The sequence below is a fragment of the Schistocerca piceifrons genome, chromosome 6 (assembly GCF_021461385.2).
Source record: "Schistocerca piceifrons isolate TAMUIC-IGC-003096 chromosome 6, iqSchPice1.1, whole genome shotgun sequence".
In the NCBI taxonomy this organism is placed as follows: Eukaryota; Metazoa; Arthropoda; class Insecta; order Orthoptera; family Acrididae; genus Schistocerca; species Schistocerca piceifrons.
In genome coordinates, this window is record NC_060143.1 from 90,542,586 (window position 1) to 90,566,784 (window position 24,199).

At 43.3% G+C, this 24,199-nt stretch overlaps 1 protein-coding gene across 1 annotated transcript in view; it reads right to left on the bottom strand.

Annotated features, from left to right (window-relative positions):
- Nucleotides 1-24,199, bottom strand: part of LOC124803158 — a 395,089-nt gene that overhangs the window by 238,545 nt on the left and 132,345 nt on the right. Inside the window, exon 3 of the mRNA XM_047264338.1 lies at nt 9,496-9,547. Within this exon, the coding sequence (XP_047120294.1) occupies nt 9,496-9,547 (52 nt within the window). The remainder of the gene's footprint in view (nt 1-9,495; nt 9,548-24,199) is intronic.

Consider the following 24,199-nt stretch of genomic DNA (forward strand, 5'->3'; position numbering starts at 1 on the left):
TGTGCTACTCAAAGGGAAAAAAGTGAAAGTGCGTGCCACTCCAAAAAATGTGTATTGCTCTACATTTAGAAGACCGTTTGAGGTCTACTATACAGAACAGTCATACTAGCTAATATGTAATTAATGTAATAAATCTGATTTCATAGCAATCAGTAAGGTCTTGAAGTACGATATCATTGGGTTAACATTCCTTGTAACACCTTACTATCACGTATGCCCGCCTCTCTACATACTGATTCGATAAGCTCGGATCTCTTACATTACCTTCATGAGTTAGGCCTTCTGAGTTCCCGCCCACTCGTTTAATATAGGGTGCCTAGGAAGCTGTTTTCTCGGACAGCTAGACAAAAGTTCAAGCAAATCTTATTAATGGAGATTTTTACAGTAAATTAAATTGACAATACTTAACTTTACCTTTTAACAAAGAGGTGTCGCAAGCAAATGACGACATGCAAATAACCAATGTCCTTCGATATGTACAATTTCCATGCAAGCAATTAATGTACGAGGGTTGGAACTTAAATAGTGGCAACTATTTATTCACAACCGATACAAAAGGGTTACATGTTTGCACCTCTTACTGTCCTTCAAAGTAGTCACCAGCGCTGTGCAGAACCCGTTGCCAGCGATGTGGAAGGCGTAGTATACCGTTAGCAGAGCCTGTTCTGCTGATGGTGCGAATGGAGCGGTCTACTGCCTGTCGAATCTCTGGAGCTGTTCCTTCATCTTCGAATCAAATCAAAGTCACAAGGACTTAAGTCCGGGCAGTATGGTGGATGGTACAGTACTTCACAGTCCCATCGACCGAACAGAGGAGGGGTTGGGTTGTTTGGGAAGGAGACCAGACAGCGAGGTCATCGGTCTCATCGGATTAGGGAAGGATGGGGAAGGAAGTCGGCCGTGCCCTTTCAAAGGAACCATCCCGGCATTTGCCTGGAGCGATTTAGGGAAATCACGGAAAACCTAAATCAGGATGGCCGGACGCGGGATTGAACCGTCGTCCTCCCGAATGCGCCGAACAGAGGAGCCACTGCTTGTGCTGTCTGCACCCACGCATTGTCGTGCAAAACGATGGGTGGTTTGCGTTCCTCCACGGCAGACCGTCAGTGCACAGTTTTTGGAGCATCATCTGCGACCAGCTTTGCGAAAGAAGCGGCGACACGTTCTGCGCAACCCACGCATCATTTTGCACGATAATGTACGGGCGCATACAGTGTAAGCGGTGGCTGCTCTGTTCGGTCGATGGGACTGGGAAGTACTGTACCATCCACCTTACTCCCCAGACGTAAGTCCTTGTGACTTTGATTTAATTCCGAAGATGGAGTAACCACTTCGTGGCATTCGCTCCAGAACAGCTCCAGAGATTCGACAGGCAGTAGACAGTTCCATTCACACCATCAACAGAACAGGTTCTGCTAACGCTATACTACGTCGTCCGCATCGCTGGCAACGGGTTATACACAACGCTAGTGACTACTTTGAAGGGCAGTAAGAGGTGCAAACATGTAACTCTTTTGTATCAGTTGTGAATAAATAGTTGCCATTATTTAAGTTACGACCCTCCTAGATCACAAGTCACGACTCTTCTTCTAGTGCGGCCAAGGCTAACTGAATCGGCGCTTATATTCTCTTCATACAGGGGCGCTCCTGACGTGGTATCGTCCTAGTCAGCGTTCTATTGGTTGACGTCGTCTCACAGCCTTCTCTGCAGTTACGTTCCAGGCCGTCACGCCGACGCTTGATATTATGCCGGAACAGGTCTCCATTAGATTCTCAGACAAGGCATCCAGATCACTCTCAAACAAACGCGCTGCACAAGCAAGTGTCGACACTTACAGTGGACAGGAGGACCCAGACCTGATAAAAGGAAGACTGTAGGAAGACATCGTTTCAGAAAAAAATCAAGCAGGTGAGAAAATGACACAATACTGTTGTTGAAACATGGTGTGTTGGTACCACAGACATTCTGGTGAATGGGCCACAAGACGCACATCTCCATATGTGTACATACACGATCTCAGTGCCCACCAATACGCGCGGCTGGCCGCAAAACTCTGCAAAAGCGCCCATTACAAAAGAAGAAAGAGACACGAGTCCTGAAAAAGTACGAAATGATTCGAACAAAGTTCAACAGGACACCATGTTCTAATTTGGTCCAGTAATCAAAGTCAGCTGGCCCAAAGAACCAGTCAAGCTTATTTGTGTTGTCATGAGGGCTGTAAGCGACAGAAAAGCCAACCATTGCTATCTAGTTGAATCAGGGTCGGACATGAGTGTGTTACCTGTCAGCTAAGATAAGAATCTTACGGCAGCCAACAGTTCGCCCATAATAAACATATGGATACTGTGAAGTGAAGTGTACCTGGGTTTCAGCAAGAAGTGCAAGTGGAGGGTCATGCTTGCAGATGTGGTGGAGCCCATATTAAGTGCAGACTTCATTAGTCAGTAAGAAATAAAGATAAATCTTAATAAGGTTCGAATGGTTCAAATGGCTCTGAGCACTATGGGATTTAACAGCTGAGGTCATCAGTCCCCTAGAACTTAGAATTACTTGAACCTAACTAACCTAAGGACATCACACACATCCACGCCCGAGGCAGGATTCGAACCTGCGACCGTAGCGGTCGCAGACTGAACCGCCTAGAATCGCTCGGTCACTGCGACCGGCTTCTTAATAAGGCAAAAATTAAAATGAACAGGGAAGTCATAACAGGTTCTGTAGGCCAACGCACAGCGAACACCATATGTCTACCCTGCAGTTCAAATATAGAGGAGAACAGACAAAAAGTTGGGGACCAGATGAGAAAAATGCTACTGATACTGCCCACCATATTAAGATGCCACTGGTCAGCCAGTCTCTTGGTAGCCGAGAAGATTGGCATCTGTCTGCTTTGCTGCAGCAAAAGAGGAGTTTGAAGAGATGCTGCAAGTGGGGTTTATCAGATCAGTCAGCCTATGAGCCTCACCACTGCATCTGGTCAAGAAGAAAGACGACACATGGAGGCCCTGCAGAGATTACCGCACGTTAAATACACACATAATTCCAAGCTACTATCTGGACCAAATACAAGAAATTTCGCAAACATACTTGCAGTTGCCAGTCTGTAGCGTGGTTGATTGTAAGAAAGCTTACAATCAGATATTGGTAGTGGAAGAAGACATACCCAAGATTGTTGTGTAAATCTGTTTGACCTTTTTGAACATTTGGATATGCCATTCTGTTTGAAGAACACCACATAGATATGGCAAAGGTTCATACACAAATTATTCAAAGGACTCAATTTATGCTTTGTGTATCTCGAATTACATGCTGGTATTTTCGAAGATAATGGCATGGCACGACGAACACCTCAGAATGGTGTTAGACATGATACGCAAATGCAGTATAACAGTCAATGAAGCAAATTGTGCTCTGCAACAGAAGCAAGTAATATTCCGTGGACATGCTGCTTCAGCAACCAGTATTTGTCCATCAAAAGACAAGATCGACGTAATGAAGGGAATACCGCGCCCTACGGATTATCAACAGCTTTCTAGGGGTTGTGAATTTTTACCATTAACACCCACCGTTAGCAGCAAAAATTCGAGCATTGCTGACAACAACGCTGTCAGGTAACAACGCAATGGGCCAATGCACTCTGTCATGTACACTGGAAATCCAAAAACTTTCAAAAAGGTCGAACTATCCTCCAATTCACAACACACCGTTAGCGATAGTGGTAGATGCTAGGCAGCAAGCAACCAGCGCAGCCCTCCAACAATATGTAGCAAAACATTCAACCCTTGGTTTTTTTCTTTCGTAAACTCACAGAGACACAAACGAAGTAGAGTTCTTACAACTGGGAGTTATTAGCCATTTACGAAGCTGTGCGATGCTTCCGCCCGTCCATCGAGACAAGGCCTTTCGTAATCTTCACGGACCATAAACCTATCCTGCTTGCCTTTAGCATGTACAAGAATAGCTGTTACCCATCACATATTCCTCTAGTTTGAGTTTATCAGCCTGTCCACAATAGACATAAGGCACATAAAAGGGGAAGAGAATGTAGTAGCTGATTTCTTCTCACGAATTAAAGCTACCTCGTGCACAGTTGATTACAACAACTCAGCACAGCACAGGCTACTGATAGACGCTGCAGGAATATTTACAAAATGGTTCAACATGGCTACAGCCTGATCAGGTGCGGCTATTGGAGGTTAACGGTATGATTTGGTGTGATATTTCCAAAACCAGCACCAAGCCTCTTGAGGTGGAGAAGTTAGGTAAAGTAGTTTTTGATAGTATTCATAACCTAGCGTACCAGAGCGCAAAAACAAGCATTAAATTGTGGACAAAAAGGTTGTTGTGGCCCAGCATAAAGATGATTGTCGTCAATGGGCAAGAAAATGCATAGCGTGTCAGCAATGTAAGACGGGCACACGTGTGCGCAAGGATGTGGGAGAGTTTTCAGAGGCGACAAGCAGGTTCTTCCATCTAGACATAGATATTGTGGGTCCACTGCCTTCATCAGAATGATATCTCTAGATATTTACTGGTACAGGCATATAAACCAAGTGGGCAGAGGAAGTACCAATCATCAGACAGTAACGCGAACGTTTTTGACGACATGGATACCACTGTTCATTGCATATTACTATGGATCACGGAAGACAGCTAGCATCAATCCTATTCCTGCATCTGTCCAAGTTGTGTTCTTTCCAGTGCCACCACACAACCTGCTACTACATGGAAAGCAGTGGGGTGGAAGACCACTGCAACAGGACATTGAAAGCTGCGCTCATTTGTAACGAAGACAGTTGGACTTCGTAATCTTACCCTCCCACATATCACTATTAAAATTCTCTGTCTTTGCACAAATTTTGAAAGCTTCGAGAGGCGTAAGATATGCAAAAGAATAACTTTTTTCTTATCTTCATTATCTCGTTGTTGTTGTCGATGGCTCAAAGTCTTTTCTAGGGGTGCATTCTTGCAGCTGAAATTTCGATTTTGTAGGTTCTCGATGACTAAATAATTGATGATGATTTGCCTGTATTATTCTTGAATTTTATTCTTTGTCAAATCTTTCAACATCACACGGTTTTTACATTTTCCCCATTAAAAAAAAAACAATAATTACATTGGTGGTGACAAACTTAGAAAACGTCTACTTCCGTCAGAGGCATGCCCACCACTACTTACATTCTGCGGTACTCACATTATTCTAAAGAGTTTACGGAGCGAAAGGGTTTACAAACTTTCTTTACCAAAGACGAATATTGGCTAAAATACATCATTATTTTGTAAATCAATCTAGAAATAAATTTAATAAATAGCATTAGATTGTGCAATTAATAATGTGAATTTTAAGTATGCCAGAAATTTCGTAATTTCAAATATTTCTAAAAAAAGAGTAATTTTAACTGTTAGTACATATCGATTGTAACACAATTTATTTTTTATACATTTTAGCCTGAAATATAATACATTGTATACAAAATTATATGAATTCTTTTAATGAAACAGCTGAGATAATTTTAACCTATGCAAGAATCGATAGTATGCATGGTATCGGTTATCTCTATAAAAAATGGTAATGTTAGAGGAGGATGATTCATTATAACTTTAGCAACGGCGCCCAGTCTCATATGGTCTGTGCATTTTGTGTAAGCCAGATACGGGGGCGTCGACAGCACGCAGCAAATAACGAGACACACAGAACTGCCGTATTTACCACAGCAACTAAAGGCCCAGATATCCGATCCATGCCCTTCGCCGGCATTTGGTTACATATTATTCATATGTACACGCAGTTCTTAGCTATGGCATTCTTTTTTGGGGAACAAATGCACAAAATATGAACACAATTTTCAAACTCCAGAAAAGAGCCATAAGAATAATAACCAAAAATACTAGTCGAGCTCATTGTAAATATCTGTTCAGAACACCGGGGATTTTAGCTGCTCCGTGTGAATACATTTACCAGTCATCAAAAATAACATTGGTAATTACTGCACAAACAGCTCTGTCCATGACCATGCAACAAGAGATAGACTCAACTTACATTTACCAAGAAAAAATAAACATAAAACTCAAAACAGCATTTTCTACCAAGGAATAAAACTGTACAATAAATTACCAAAAGAGATTAAAGAAATTGCGAAAATACACTTATTTAAAAAGGCAGCTAAAAAGTACCTGTTAGCAATACATTTTATACATTGAAGGATTACTTAGCTAAAACAGAGTAGGGGTTTGATAAAAAATGTTATACAAATAAATAATAATAATAATAATGATTATAAAATATCCAACATTCCACATAACACTTTCACTTTATGTTTTTTTTTCCTTCTTTTATTCCTTTCTAGAAATACTTACCCCCCCCCCCCCCCCCAAGCTATGCATAGCACAATACCAACACCTCTTCCTCTTTCTGAGCTCAACATGTCACTCATTATGGAGGGATGCTGACTCAGCTCTTCAGGATAGCAAATGGGAAGTTGCAGTACAGAAAATGGCCCAGAGATCACCAGTGTGCGTGTGCGTGCAGTGAGTGATAGTGAGATATCAGTGAACAATCTGGCATTACATTATTTAATAAGTTATTTGTAAAAAAAAGTATTGTATACCAGGAGTAAATCTAATGATTTCCTCTACCCGGAAGTCCGTAAATATACGTCTATACGAATTAGGATATTTTAAATTGATCTAAATTTGTAAATACTTTGACATGTCCTATATCCTTGTAAATCTACAGTTGAATAAAGCTACTACTACCATTACTACTACTAAAACTGCTGCTGCTGCTGCTACTACTACTACTACTACACACCGAGCGGGGTGGCGCAGTGGTTAGACACTGGACTCGCATTCGGGAGGACGACGGTTCACTCCCGCGTCCGGCCATCCTGATTTAGGTTTTCCGTGATTTCCCTAAATCACTCTAGGCAAATGCCGGGATGGTTCCTCTGAAAGGGCACGACCGACTTCCTTCCCAATCCTTCCCTAATCCGATGAGACCGATGACCACGCTGTCTGGTCTCCTTCCCCAAACCAACCAACCAACCAACCAAGTACTACTACTACTACTACTACTACTATTATTACGCCATGGGGAGCATAATATTTTCGTACACAGAAATCTGAAAACGTGCTAGCCATGCAGTTAAGGATGGATGCAGAGCGCCTTCTATTAGAAGCCCCGTACTCTGGTCCATCCAAGTTTTTAAAACGTGATGCACATACAGTACAGACACAATATAAAGACGAGCGACAGACGGTGTCACCTGAACGAGCTATGCCTGTGTGTTGACATAGACTGACATCTAGTGAGGATCATGACACAGCCACACTCGCAATGCCACAGCGACCAAGTGGAGAGTCTGGGCAAGCAACCACGGCGCCACCGTCAGCACAGCAAGAAACACCGAAGCCACCAGCAGACTAACACCAGGGCAGGCTGACGAGAGCGGTACAAGTACCTGCACATTCCAGGAGTTCTGCTCTACTGCGAGGAGTGTGTGTATGTGTGTGTGTGGGGGGGGGGGGGGGGAGAGAGACTGCGTGGGAAACACTGGCGCCAGAATGTTGGGCTTTAGAAGACGCCCATAAGCATGTATTGTTTGCTGTTGGACTGAGTAGTTTTGACAAATCCGTGGTCTTTCGCTACTGAGTTGTTGTCAATCATGCTGAATAAAAATACATTGAATAGAGAAGTGTTGCTTCATTGCATCAATATCGTATGAACTAACAGAAAATACCTACTATTGGATGTGCCTGAGATGCTGTATTACAAAAGGATATGTGATATGTTGAGACATTATGGGATAAACTTCATACAGGTATCGATTGAACAGACAAAATTACAAACGTTGGCAGCTGATCGATGAATGTGTGACGCTGCAGCATAATTTCACCATGCGGCAGGTACAGACAATAAGCAGGGTGCATGTCGGTAGCAGGTCATAAAGGCTTTGCGAAATCATTCCGTGTACTCAGTTGGACAGGCGCATGAACAACATAGGCAGTTGTCAGTATTTGAGAGAGGACGTGAGGTTGGGCTCAAAGAAGCCAGTCAGAGCACTCGGCAAATCACTCGAGCGATGCTGCTGGGAATGGGGAAATAATCGCCAAACACAGCATCAAGAAGGAAGCGGTCGACCTAGAGAGACGATAGAATTGAGGAATCGTCAGAGATGCACTAAGAGCTCCGGATTCATCACTATCATCGATCCGACATGCAATCGGTGCTTCAGTGACCACAAGGACGCTCAATAGCTGGCTCACAGAAAGGGGGCTAAGTTCATGGTGCCCCTTACGCCGAATGCCTCTGTAGACCAAGAAGTTTATTTTCAGTGGCGTCTGGCACACTTGGCCTTGAAACTCATTAACTGGAATAGAATTAAGTTCAGTGATGTCCCACTTCGAACTGAGCCTCGATGACCAGCGAAGATGTGTCTGGAGGTGCCATGGATTCGGTCAGTTACCAAACGGACTATCGCCCACTATACAGCCCCACAAACAGGAGTGAAGGTCTGAAGTGCCGTTTCTTTTCGCGGGAAGACCCCTTTGACTGTCGTCCGCAGCACCCTTACAGCACGTTGATGCTCTTCATGGCAAGCTATTCTTTACATTTCAGCAAGATAATGCCTTCCCAAAGCCAGTGATAGTTTCTACTGCTTGTCTTCGTGCTTGCCAGATTCTACCTAGGCCAGCAAGGTCGCTGGATACATCCACAACTGAGAACGTTTCGAGCATTATGGGCAGGGTCATCCAACCAGCTCAGGATTTTGACGATCTGGCGCGCCAATTGGACAGATTTGGCACGATACCCCTCAGCAGGACACCCAACAACTCCACCAACCAATGCCAAGCCGAATAATTGCTTGCATGAGAGCCAGAAGTGGACCAACGCATTACTGACTTGCTCGGTTTGTGAAGCTCTTTCTCTTGAATAAATCATCCAATTTTTATGAAATTTTAATTATTTGTTTGGGTCTACACGTACATCACATCTACTGATTTTTGTTGCATTCGGATATTTCTTTCGTGGTGCCTCTTTTTTTGTCTTGGAAGTGTATTTTACAACACGTACAGGGTTTAAAGTATTTTGCTCTTTCTTTCGCTCTGATTTGGAAAGTAAAACAGTCTTGGAGAACTCTCTCCCTTCACGGAAATTCTATAAATACTATTGCAAGTCCACTTATGTTGTTCTTTCTCCAGCTTTGACTGCTTTTTCTTCTTGCCTCGAATGACTTTATGCTCCTTATCTGGCATTACATTTCGGATCTCGTACTTTTCGTTATATATTATCGAAGTTCCTGATTTATCTCATGAAGTGTAAGACATTTAAATAAAGCTCATATACCAATTGTATGACTGAAAAAAATAGTTAAATTTTCTGCTCAGTTTTCCGATCACCTAGAGCGCAGCTTAACAAGCACAATCTTCCTCAGCCATTATGTAATATGGATATATAAGTGGTAAATAATTAAAGCAAATGACTTTATACTTACTTGTGAGGGTACATGTCGAAGATGTAGCAGAAGTCCCTGAAAGCTTTGCAGTCTGTAAACAGAAATAAAACAAACTAGATATGATCACAGAACAGAAACCTGTTTTTGTTTCTCAAATAAATATATGATAATTTCAATATGAGGCACAAAACTAAACAATTAACTCATTTGATAACTACAAACAACCGCTATAAAATTTACCAAGAGTTTACTACGAATGAAACAATTATCAAGTTCGAATGTTACACATATTTTGACGCAAATCTGTACCAACAAACTCTCATGATGAGGGTGCAGTAACGATATTTATACAGGGTGAAATGAGTGTAAGTGCAGATATTTTTGTATGTGGTACCTTAATATGTACACACATCAATGTGTTGGTTGATTTTTCCTGGTGTTGAACAGTCTTCACTCAAACACACCACAAACTTTACGACCTGATGTTTTCTGCACAGTCGTAACTGCACTACTAAGTGGGCTACCCCTGTCAGTATAGACTAACTGTTTTGCGCCCACACATCCATTTCAACTCTTCACCTGTTGCCCAGGGAAAAACAAGCGTTAATGGCTTACTCTTGCCGTATGTACTTGAGGTACTACACAAGCCAAAGACATATGACTTGTTATAGCTGTTACTACACTACTGGCCATTAAAATTGCTGCACCGCGAAGATGACGTGCTACAGGCGCGAAATTTAACCGACAGGAAGAAGATGCTGTGATATGCAAATGATTAGCTTTTCAGAGCATTCACACAAGGTTGGCGCCGGTGGCGACACCTACAACATGCTGACATGAGGAAAGTTTCCAACCAATTTCTCATACACAAACAGCAGCTGACCGGCTTTGCCTGGTGAAACGTTGTTTTGATGCTTCGAGTAAGGAGGAGAAATGCATACCATCACGTTTCCGACTTTGATAAAGGTCGGATTGTAGCCTATCGCGATTGCGGCTTATCGTATCGCGACATTGCTGCTCGCGTTGGTCGAGATCCAATGACTGTTAGCAGAATATGGAATCGGTGGGTTCAGGAGGGTAATACGGAACGCCGTGCTAGATCCCAACGGCCTCGTATCACTAGCAGTCGAGATGACAGGCATCTTATCCGTATGGCTGTAACGGATCGTGCAGCCACGTCTCGATCCCTGAGTCAACAGATGGGGACGTTTGCAAGACTACAACCATCTGCACAAACAGTTCGACGACGTTTGCAGCAGCATGGACTATCAGCTCGGAGACCATGGCTGCGGTTACCCTTAACGCTGCATCACAGACAGGAGCACCTGCGATGGTGTACTCAACGACGAACCTGGGTGCACGAATGGCAAAATATCATTTTTTCGGATGAATCCAGGTTCTGTTTACAGCATCATGATGTTCGCATCCGTGTTTGGCGACATCGTGGTGGACGCACATTGGAAGCGTGTATTCGTCATCGCCATACTGGCGTATCTCCCGGCGTGATGGTATGGGGTGCCATTGGTTGCACGTCTCGGTCACCTCTTGTTCTCATTGACGGCACTTTGAACAGTTGACGTTACATTTCAGATGTGTTACGAACCGTAGCTCAACCCTTCATTCGATCCCTGCGAAATCATACATTTCAGAAAGATAATGCACGCCCGCATGTTGCAGGTCCTGTACGGGCCTTTCTGGACACAGAAAATGTTCGGCTGCTGCCCTGGCCAGCACATTCTCCAGATCTCTCACCAACTGAAAACGTCTGGTCAATGGTGGCCGAGTAACTGGCTCGTCACAATACGCCAGTCACTACTCTTGATGAACTGTGGTATCGTGTTGAAGCTGCATGGGGAGCTGTACCTATACACGCCATCCAAGCTCTGTTTGACTCAATGCCCAGGCGTATCAAGGTGGTTGTTCTGGGTACTGATTTCTCAGGATCTATGCACCCAAATTACGTGAAAATGTAATCACATGTGAGTTCTAGTATAATATATTTTTCCAATGTCTACCCATTTATCACCTGTATTTCTTGTTGATGTAGCTGTTTTAATGGCCAGTAGTGTAATTTACAAATATAACTGTAACCATAAACAAAGATACAAGCAGATGAGGTGGATAAAAGAATAGCATATTACGAGAGAAGAGTTCTAATGCGTAATTGCACGACACATTCCAAGACTAAAGAACTCCTCTGTCACCATCAGCAGAATGTAACCCCATTCATTGGAAAGATGCAGAGGCGGTACCTGATTGAGTGCCCCAACGGCGGCCAGTGGTAGATGATGCGAGAAAGCACTCTCCACACAGTGAAGATATACACTATGCGATTAAATGTATCCGGACACCTGGCTGAAAATGACTTACAAGTTCGTGGCGACCTACATCGGTAATGCTGTAATTCAATATGGTGTCCCTTAGCCTTGATGACGGATTCCACTTTCGCAGGCATACTTTCAATCGGCAGCCCATTCTTCACGGAGTGCTGCACTGAGGAGAGGTATCAATGTCGGTCGGTGAGGCCTGGCACGAAGTCGGCGTTCCAAAACATCCCTAAGGTGTTCTATCGGATTAGGATCAGGAGTCTGTGCAGGCCAGTCCATTACAGGGATGGTATTGTCGTGCAACCACTCCACCACAGGCCGTGCATTATGAACAGGTGCTCGATCGTGTTGAAAGATACAATCGCCATCCCCGAATTGCCCTTCAATAGGGGGAAGCAAGAAGGTGCTTAAAGCATCAAAGTAGTCCTGTGCTGTGATTGTGCCACGAAAACCAATAAGGGATGTAAGTCCCCTCCATGAAAAACACGACCACACCATAACAGCACCGCCTCCGAATTTTACTGTTGGCACTATACACGCAGGCAGATGGCGTTCGCCGGGCATTCGCCATACCCACACCCTGTCATCGGATCGCCACATTGTGTACCGTGATTGGACAGTCCACTCAGCGTTTTTCCAATGTTCAATCGGTCTGTGTCTGTCAGCAGAAGAGGTCGGCCTGTAAGCTTTTGTGCTGTACGTGTCCCTTCATATTTCCACTTCACCATCACATCGGAAACAGTGTACCTAGGGATGTTTAGGAGTGTGGAAATCTCGCGTACAGACGTATCACACAAGTGACACAGAATCACCTGAACACGTTCGAAGACCGTCAGTTCTGCGGAGCGCCCCATTCTGCTCTCTCACGATGTCTAATGACTACTGAGGTCGCTGATATGGAGTACCTGGCAGTAGGTGGCAGCACAATGCACCAAATATGAAAAACTTATGTTTCTAGAGATGTCCGGATACTTTTGATCACATAGTGTATGTCAGACTATCTGGAACAGCATACTGTGTCAGCCGCTCGTGACAGTGAGACCTGTGGTGAACCACCAATCAACACCGGTAGCCCGAGAGAAACGCCACCTGATCTCGTCAGTTACCATCGCATGTTATTGCCCTATCCGAGAGCATTCCCCTTTTATTTATTACTTTACATCAACGTCAACGAATTCCACATATTCTACCAATTTAAGACACCCAATACATCATCGATTCTGCAAGACATAAACCCTTGGTAGTTTTCTTGAGGTACGTGACATCAAATGGTTACGAAAAAAATTCGAAAGAGGACAAAATGCATCTTCCACAGCAGCTGTTCCCCAACGTACTATTTTTTATAAATTAACGCGATGAACTTCCTAGTGAGGCACTGGGACGACAGGAAGCTATCGAAGTAATTCAGAATTGTCCAGGCATTCTTGTCATGAAAAATTATTCAGAAAGTTTGAGGAACATACATGTGCAACTGTCTGCAGAACGATGTACAGCCACTAACGCACATCTAACGTAAGGACTTCAAAGACAACAAAAATCAGAACATATACAGATGTATACACTCATTCCACCATCACTAAAGTATCGTTATTTGATGATTTGATATATTTTATGCCATGTCTGACGATACGGTGGTGCAAGACAATGACTACGGTATGAGGATGGGAGCTAAGACCACCGGTCACAGCATTTAATAGTTTTTACTGAAATCTGAAAAGCTCTGAGATTTACTGAGGGGAACGTACATCTCACATAATGACCATGAAGACAGCATAAATCGTGGTTCATGCAGAAGCACATAGTCATTCACCTATCGCTAAACTTGCGAGTGGAACAGAAAGGGAATTAATGTCAGTAATACAAGCTACAAGCCACTAAGCGCCCATAAGGTGGCTTGTAGAGTATGTATGTAGGTCTTTTCTGAACTGAAATGAAATAGAAAATTGTAGCGACACTGAGACGAACACACACAATATCACCTTAATGCTTGCAAAAACCACACCGTCTTCGGAAAAATCATGGTTAGCGCAACGAAAAGTGAACCAGCAAGATTCAAGAAAAAGGTATGTGAACAACAGGTTGGAGATAAGCCTAAACGAATGACGAAAACTATCCAAAACAACAGAAGAGGAAATCGACCACACACACTATGGTGCGTACATACAGCAAATCAGTCAATTTTCCATCGAAATCAGCGAGTTTTGTGTCAAAATCGACCCGTAAAAGATATTCCAAGGGAGAAGCGCCGAAATTAAAAGGGATAGTTGCATTGGTCTGCAGGATACGCATTAATAAGCGTGGAGTATACATAGGTTCTTTGCATAGGATTTCTAAATCATTTCCGATGAATGCAGGCGTGTTTCCTTCAAGAAGGGTGTGAGAGAAGTCTTTTACTAGTCAAGTTTGTGGACAGTCGTAACAGTGGGTGTCTGCTGTTACGACTTACACTGCGCTCTGCATGGGATTGTTAGCAGATCGAGTATTCAGACAAGCTGTGCTACAGAGGATTCTTTCAGGTTTCCAGAGGCATCGGGCGCCACACGTTTACACATTTCCCATAAATTGTGGTGCAGAACTGACGTCCATTAGTGTCCCAGATATGTTATGTCATATGAAGATGACTGCCAAGACACCAGTCTACTGACTGGTTTGATGCGGCCCACCACGAATTCCTTTCCTGTGCTAACCTCTTCATCTCAGAGTAGCACTTGCAACCTACGTCCTCAATTATTTGCTTGACGTATTCCAATCTCTGTCTTCCTCTACAGTTTTTGCCCTCTACAGCTCCCTCTAGTACCGTGGAAGCCATTCCCTCATGTCTTAGCAGATGTCCTATCATACTGTCCCTTCTCCTTATCAGTGTTTTCCACATATTCCTTTCCTCTCCGATTCTGCGTAGAACCACCTCGTTCCTTACCTTATCAGTCCGCCTAATTTTCAACATTCGTCTATAGCACCACATCTCAAATGCTTCGATTCTCTTCTGTTCCGGTTTTCCCACAGTCCATGTTTCACTACCATACAATGCTGTACTCCAGACATACATCCTCAGAAATTTCTTCCTCAAATTAAGGCCGGTATTTGATATTAGTAGACTTCTCTTGGCCAGAAATGCCTTTTTTGCCATAGCGAGTCTGCTTTTGATGTCCTCCTTGCTCCATCCGTCATTGGTTATTTTGCTGCCTAGGTAGCAGAATTCCTTAACTTCATTGACTTCGTGACCATCAATCCTGATGTTAAGTTTCTCACTGTTCTCATTTCTACTACTTCTCATTACCTTCGTCTTTCTCCGATTTACTCTCAAACCATACTGTGTTCTCATTAGACTGTTCATTCCGTTCAGCAGATCATTTAATTCTTCTTCACTTTCACTCAGGACAGCAATGTCATCAGCGAATCGTATCATTGATATCCTTCCACCTTGTATTTTAATTCCACTCCTGAACCTTTCTTTTATTTCCATCATTGCTTCCTCGATGTACAGATTGAAGTGTAGGGGCGAAAGGCTACAGCCTTGTCTTACACCCTTCTTAATACGAGCACTTCGTTCTTGATCGTCCACTCTTATTATTCCCTCTTGGTTGTTGTACATATTGTATATGACCCGTCTCGCCCTATAGCTTATCCCTACTTTTTTCAGAATCTCGAACAGCTTGCACCATTTTATATTGTCGAACGCTTTTTCCAGGTCGACAAATCCTATGATGACGTAATGCATGAAATAAAAGATTAAAGTAATATACTCAAATGCTCAGCTAGGGCAATAATACACACCGGTAACTGATATGAACAGGTAGCTTGTCTCACTGCGTACTGTTGCTTGCTGAAACGTAGGCCTATACGGGTGCCACAGCCACTAGCAGCTGACAGTCAGTGTGCAGGCCAGATACTTTGATGTATACCTTCACTATGCAGCGAATGCTGTCTAGCACTCAATGTGGTGGATGCATGATGGGTGTACATATAATATTTGTGTGTTTTTGACAGAACTGTGGCAGACAGGTTACACTTCATTTAATGTCTGCACCCATCCAACACAGTAAAATCCGGATAGTGTATTTTATAAACATAGTACCTTTTTTTCTCCTGAGATATTGCACATGTTCTTCCACAGAAGTAGTATGCCTGAATTTTTGATTTGCCCTCCAGAATGTATGTGTAGGCTATTGATCATTTAATTTGGGCAATTTTGAATTTCCAGCCATTTTTCAATGTGAGTTACAGCATAAATACGTTTCTTGCATTTTCAAATTTTCCTGCCATTTTAACTTAGGACATGTGGGCTGTGATGTGAGAGGAACTGTGTGTTGGGGGAGATGACTTACAGTGTCATCACAAACAGTATACTAATGGTGGAAATTGGAACTACTGTCTTGGATTTTTGAATTTCTTACATTTTTTAACTTGGGGCAAGTGGGTTCTTAGGTTCTAAACTTGGGATGAGGTGGCCATCGTCTACAGCTATGTGTGGGCAGCTTAGTTGTCGACAGCTGTACGAGTCTCCCTTGTGCGGCAGCTACCGAAGAGATAAATTCTCCGAGTACATATCTGTGGGACATTTTATCAATTTGAAACTTTTACAGTACTCCAGCAACCATACAGGCTGCATCATCAGGAGAAACCTAGAATACTGTTAATAGCCCCACATCAGCAAGGTCAGAATGTAAAGCACTGTGTACACGTTGTGGCCTCTCCAGACGTCTTGTCCTACTAGTTTCAGCATGTTGGGTAATCTAATGGCTCAGTGGAAACTTAGAACTGTGCTGTGATTATTTTCAAATGGGCTCTAGGATTTGATAAATGACCAGCGACACCAGGGGAAACAGAGTGGATATCTTGGATTCTATACATGTGGCATGAAAACCATGCAGGCTGTGCTCATATTCTCAAGTCCACTATTTTGGATCGCCATCGCCATCTTGGATTATGACATCACAGAGACTGAGCTCATATTCCCAGGTCAGTCATATTGGACTGCCGTTTTGAATAGTGATGTGAACAGGTCAGCCATTTTGGGTTTTGCACTGATGACAAATATGATAGGTCAATCATTTTGGATTTTTGTATTTTGTGCTGTTTTACTCTTAACACAATCGGGCAGTTTGTAGATTATGATATTTTTTTTTTATTTTCCTGCCAATTTATATATGTGAAATTGGGGTATCATGTCAGAGGGAGACTGTCAACGTTGCATAAAGTTATCTTTGACCTCACAGGGATAGGGATGGAATTACAGTAACAATGCAGGCTGTGCTCATATCGCCACAGCTACTGTGCCCTCGGCTCTCGCTTAATCATTGTGATATCCTCAAGCGCCACATCAAATTAAGGACAGGTGGAAGATTGCAAAACTAAGTAAGAAAGATTTGAAGTACTCCTTATGCTCTTCCTCTCACATGTGCTCTCCAAAGTCACCTGAGCTCACTCCCACTAAACGTAGGACTCCTTGGTATTATGCCTCCATGCTCACCCTCAAATATGTGGCGTCTAGGAAGCCTGCTTACTAGGTTTGCTAGACAAACATTCAAACAAATCATATTAATGAGTTTTATTACAAAAAATAAATGACAATACTTAACTTTGACAATTACAGAGAAGTGTCGCAAGCAAAGGGCGACATACAAAATAAGCAATCTTCTTAAGTATAAACAATCACAAGTCTATAGTACACAGACAGTACAAGTGAAGTAATGACATTGACACTTCTATCCAGGTTGCTAATCTTGAAGCTGCTATTCAACTGGGGCGTCGCCAGTGGGTCGCAGCACTTATGCCCTCTTCACACAAGGGCCGCTGCTGTAGCATTGTCATCCTGGAGAGAGGTCAGTCAGTGTGCAATTGGCTGACATCTTCTCACAGCCATCTCTTCTCTCTCGTTCCAGACTGGTGTGCCAGTGCTTGACTTTACACTGTAGCACTTTGTGTCATCTGCAGCGTATTGCCTCATCACCTCGAATTTCGATTGGTCATGGAACAGACATTGATTAGGGTGGCTGCACAATCCTTCTGATATCTTGTGTGGAGTACATGGCATGAATCGCCACTGGCGCATTCAGGGCGAAGGGATCCCATATATTACCACATCATTATCTACATACACACTCCAAAAGATACTGTATGGTGCATGATGGATGGTATCTTGTACCACCCCTAGCCATTTCCTTCCTGTTGCACTAACAAATGGAGTGAGGATAGAATGACTGTCTGTGTTCCTCCATAGGAGCCCTAATTTCTGTTATCTTGTCTTTGCGGTCTGATACACCCGCTAAACCCGCTGGGCAGAACAGGTAATAGGATTGTGGAATGGGCCAAAGGTTGAGGCCAGTTTCTCCTTCTAATTCTCATTTATTGTAATTTAATAACCCTCACAACCAAAGCGGCACAAAGTCAGACCTTTACCAAATGCAACTCTTTCACTGTTGAAGGCTTCCAAACAAGAAATCTTAACAAATCAACAAGATAAAAATCCAGTTAAGATAGTAATAAAATGATTTAGATAAAAAAACAGCAAACATATGCAAAGTGCAATACAAATGGCTGAGGGCCACAATTAAATTTCAAAATTTTAGAGTATATTACCATAGACTTTTAAAGGCAGGAGGCCAGAATGTTTAACAATAAAAAATCTTAAAAATCAACAAGATTAAAATGCAATTAAAAAGGTAAATCAATAAATAAAAAAAGTATCACAGCTATGTGGAAACCCTAAGGCTAAGCAGATAGAACACACATATGCAAGGTGCAATACCAATGACTGAAGACCACAATTAAGTTTCAAAATTTTAAAATATATTACCATAATCTTTTAAAGGCAGATGGCCGCAAAGTTTAAGCTTGAAAGATAAAATTAAAAATTAATTTAGCAAATTTTAAGAAAATAAAAAATAACCATAAGCCTTGATTTTAAAGTATCTGACAACAGATAACTAAACACCGCTGGCACTTAGAAGCTTCCAGGGAGGTCGGTCTGCCTTCGTTCACTTAAGCGAGACAGGTGGTGTGCCCAACTACACCTGATCCATCGGAATCCACCCAGTGGACAGCCACAGACCGACCGACAATGACTTGCTTGCCACCAGTCGGTACATGAGAACTCAAACACAAAATATTACAGACGTAATTATCCACAATCAAATATGTACAAACACTGTGTTGCTCACAGGAAAACCTCCTAAACAGCAAACCACCGAAACGTACCAGAACATGAATCGACGAGGCTTGCATACTTAAAACACCACTCAACTTTGACGTCCTGGGTCGGTGAACCAGGAAGCTCGTTGCGATTGGACAGCTCCACACACACTCCGACACTGCACAGGGACCGGCAGCAGACCCAGCGACTGCACTGCGTGGAAATATCTTCCCTGGTCCGCAGCAACCGACTGACTGGACTGCTGGTCCGTCCGTGACTGCTGCTCCGTCGCGACTGCACTGCTGGTGCGTCTCCCACTCACTTCCAGACACACGACGGCGGAAATACTGGCTCGGACCCAACCATGCTTAGGAAACACGCCCACTGGGTAAACGACATCCCTACACCAGGAAAAGACTGACCCAAGTTCCACAAGATGGTAACTGAAAGGGACCAGAAGTGCTCAGAGAACAAATTACATGTCGCCGATGAGACGGAGCACTGCCGTGAATGCCGACTACACCTAAAATAGTCCTCAACAGAAATAACGGCAACTACACACACAACCTGACAAACGCTTGCACGAAGACCTGAAAGGTACCCAACAGTTACTAAGCACGCACGAAGACAAATTGGGAGTCGATGTATACACACACACACAGCTAACTCATGAACGATTGGCGAGCCATAACATGTCGTCCAGGAGGATGACCGATCGACGATCCATCAAGACCGTGGCCCGGCTCAAGTGATGCATGGCGGCAATGGTCGAGCGAGCCATGTCGACACATACGTCACAGCTGCTCCAACCCAACTGCACTAGTGCTGCATTGCAACTCCCCGACTGGCAAGTCCAGACTGCGCTCCAGACATGTTCCAACTGATTAGCGGACCCGAACTTGTAACCCGAACTAGCCACCCCAACTGTTCTACGACAGACAGTGACTGGGAAGTAATAGCAGTCAAGCAAAAATACTACGAGAGGGGATATATCGATACACACTGCTAATGCCGCTCAAGGTCAGGCAAAGCAGCAACCCAGCAGTAGTAATACGAGGGCTATCCACAAAGTACATTACGTTTTGGAATTAAAAATAAATAAAGTACTGGAAATTTTTTTTATCATATACAGATGAAAGCCACACTTAAATACTGCTTTTCTACATAGTTGCCATTTAAATTAAGGCACTTATCATAGCGATGGACGAGCTTGGAAATTCCTTCGTCGTAAAATTCGGCCGCCTGCGTCTTCAACCACGTGGTTACCTCTTCTTGAAGCTGTGCGTCGTCATCAAAACGCTGCATAGCCAACCACTTCTTCATTGCTGGGAATAAGTGGAAGTTGCTCGGTGGCAGGTCGGGACTGTACGGCGGATGAGGAAACAACTCCCACTTAAAAGATTCGAGAACTTCACGAGTGGCATTTGCCGTGTGGGCCGGGGCGTTGTTGTGAATCAGCAAGATCTTTGAGCCCAACTTTCCCCTGCACTTGCTTTGTATTGCTCTTCTGAGGTTCTGCAGAGTTTGGCAATACCTTTGAGAGTTTATTGTAGTGCCTCTTTCCAGGAAATCCACAAAAATCACACCTTTTCTGTCCCTAAAGATAGTCGCCATCGCCTTCCTTGCCGACATTGTCTGCATGCATTTCTTGGGTTTTTGGGCGCAATTTGTGTGCCCCACTGCATTGACCGCAATATTGTCTCGCAGTTCACATGCTTAACCCATGTTTCGTCACCAGTAACGATGCTATCGAGTAATGAGTCGCAATCTTTCTCGTAAGCGTCCAAAAACGTTAATGCTGCAGCCACTCGCTGACTTTTGCGAATCTCTGTCAAGATTTTTGGTATCCATCTTGCACAAAATTTGTGGTAACCAAGCTTTTCGGTATTGATTTCGTGCAACAAACTTCGTCAAATTTGTGGAAAACTCATAGAGAGTTCCGTTATTGTGAAGTTACGGTTTTCATGGCCCGCGGCATCGACATTTTCGACAAGTTCGGCAGTCACTATGCTGGGTCCTCCACTTGCTCTTCGTCGTGAACGTTAGTTCGTCCATTTTTAAATTTTATGACCCATTGACGCACTCCACCTTCAGTGATTATGTTGTCCCCATACACTTCACAAAGCTGCCGATAGATTTCTATCGGTGTATAGTTTTTTGCAGTCAGAAACCTTATTACAGCACTCACTTCACACTTCGCGGCATTTTCAATTAACGCTGACATTTCAAACTGTCACAGTAACTCAACGGAGTACAGAACGAACCTCTCGCTAGCACGGCAGGATGCCGACTGAGCGGCGGAATGCCATGACACCAAGATGGCCGCGCTAGCCCCCGCCCCTAACGGACACAAACGAAAACGTAATGTACTTTGTGGATAGCCCTCGTATAAATCAACGTAGTGAGGTGGAAGTACGTTAAAAACAGGATGTAAAATACATGATGGCGGGAACACAAGCCGTGCACGGCTAACGGCCCGTACACGAAATGTACGTTCACAAAAATACAGCTGTTCTGCAGTCATCAGCATACACTGACTTTCTAAATTTTCTCAATAGTGTTTCGGTAAAAAGTAATCTTTGCTCCAGGGATTCCCATCTGAGTTCTCAAAGCACCTGCTAATATTCATGTGTTGACCGAACCTACTGGTAACAAATCTTAACAGCACGCCTCTGATTTTCTTCGACGTCTGCCTTTAATCTGACCTGGTGTGTGCGGTATCGGCCGCTATTCGGTCAGCCAGTTCGGCCGCCAGTTACGCCGCCGCGTTTCCTGAAGCCGCCACCATGGCACTAGGGCACTGCCACGAACGATTACGCCGCTGCCAATGAGATGCAAGCATTCGCTCTCCGGAGCTCCAGTGGCGGGTGTACGTAAGTTTGAACATTCGTGCACTGAGCCCATTTTTGTGAGTTTGCAAGTTGAATAATATACACAGTCTTTCAAAGTGGCCAGGGCTCGGCATCTTCTGAATAGTCATAGTATTGAAGACTAACAGATTTATAAACCTTTCTACATTCAAATCTACTGTTGGCAACTGATTCTGAAACTTCAGGAACAAAGCTATGGTATGTATTATTTTTATCATTTGCTATTAGATGAGAATAAATGAATATCTGAATTCTCTGTTCATGAGCGGCACCTGTTCCTCACTCCTGTTTCCACTAAGGAACCACGCAGCATGCAAAGGAAGACATAACAGACTGGAAACGAGAAAAAGGGAGTGAAACAATGAGCTTTGGTCAACATAGCAGGACAATTTTTTTCCTTCTATTGAAGTCTTTTGTGTGTGTGTGTGTGTGTGTGTGTGTGTGTGTGTGTGTGTGTGTGTGTGTGCATATGCGTGATCGTGTGTGTGTGTATTATGTTGAAATATATAAGTTGAAATGTTGTTGTTGTTGTTGTTATCGTCAACAGTCCTTAGACTGGTTTGATGCAGCTATCCATGCTACTCTATCCTGTGCAAGCTTCTCTATCTCCTAGTACCTACTGCAACCTACATCCTTCTGAATCTGTTTAGTGTATTCATCTCTTGGTCTCCCTCTACGATTTTTACCCTCCATGCTGCCCTCCAATACTAAATTTGTGATCCCTTGATGCCTCAGAACATGTCCTACCAACCGATCCCTTCTTCTTGTCAAGTTGTGCCACAAACTTCTCTTCTCCCCAAATCTATTCACTACCTCCTCATTAGTTATATGATCTACCCATCTAATCTTCAGAATTCTTCTGTAGCACCTCATTTCGAAAGCTTCTATTCTCTTCTTGTCCAAACTATTTATCATCCATGTTTCACTTCCATACATGGCTACACTCCATACAAATACTTTCAGAAAAGACTTCCTGACAAATCTATACTCGATGTTAACAAATTTCCTCTTCTTCAGAAACGCTTTCCTTGCCACTGCCAGTCTACATTTTATATCCTCTCTACTTCGACCATCGTCAGTTATTTTGCTCCCCAAATAGCAAAACTCCTTTACTACTTTAAGTGTCTCATTTCCTAATCTAATTCCCTCAGCATCACCTGACTTAATTCGACTACATTCCATTGTCCTCGTTTTGCTTTTGTCGATGTTCATCTTATATCCTCCTTTCAAGACACTGTCCATTCCGTTCAACTGCTCTTCCAAGTCCTTTGCAGTCTCTGACAGAATTACAATGTCATCGGCGAACATCAGCATTTTTATTTCTTCTCCATGGACCATAATACCCACTCCGAATTTTTCTTTTGTTTCCTTTACTGCTTGCTCAATATACAGATTGAATAACATCAGGGACAGGCTACAACCCTGTCTCACTCCCTTCCCAACCACTGCTTCCCTTTCATGCCCCTCTACTCTTATAACTGCCATCTGATTTCTGTAGAAATTGTAAATAGCCTTTCGCTCCCTGTATTTTACCCCTGCCACCTTCAGAATTTGAAAGAGAGTATTCCAGTCAACATTGTCAAAAGCTTTCTCTAAGTCCACAAATGCTAGAAATGTAGGTTTGCCTTTCCTTAATCTATTTTCTAAGATAAGTCGTAGGGTCAATATTGCCTCACGTGTTCCAACATTTCTGCGGAATCCAAACTGATCTTCACCGAGGTCGGCCTCTGCCAGTTTCTCCATTCGTCAAAAGCTTTCTCTAAGTCCACAAACGCTAGAAATGTAGGTTTGCCTTTCCTTAATCTATTTTCTAAGATAAGTCGTAGGGTCAATATTGCCTCACGTGTTCCAACATTTCTGCGGAATCCAAACTGATCTTCACCGAGGTCGGCCTCTGCCAGTTTCTCCATTCGTCTGTAAAGAATTCGCGTTAGTATTTTGCAGCTGTGGCTTATTAAACTGATTGTTCGGTAATTTTCACATATGTCAACACCTGCTTTCTTTGGGAGCTTTCTTAAGTTGAAATACTTAAGTTAAAATATTTAAGTTGAAATATTTAAAGAATCGTGGCAGACCAGGGAGAGCAATATGTAAGTGCTGAGCAGCGTCTAACGTCTCTTGTGTAGTTTGAGACTTAACAAATAACAGTATGCGGTCAGCAGTTTCTTACCTCGTACAAGCACAAGCATCTCAGAAGCCAAAGGCGCCAGAAGCTAAAGGAGGAATTCAGTTGCCGCCTCCATCCTTCCGACAGTGCGATGACATGAAGGAAAAATGGAAAGAATACATAACACAGCTGCCTTAACTTTTCGATGTCTGCGAAATCACATGTGAATCACATCGTCCATTTTTCTTTTCATGTGAGGAGTGTACTCCACCGCCTCCTAGTGAAGTTGTTTCCCCTCAGTGAGCCC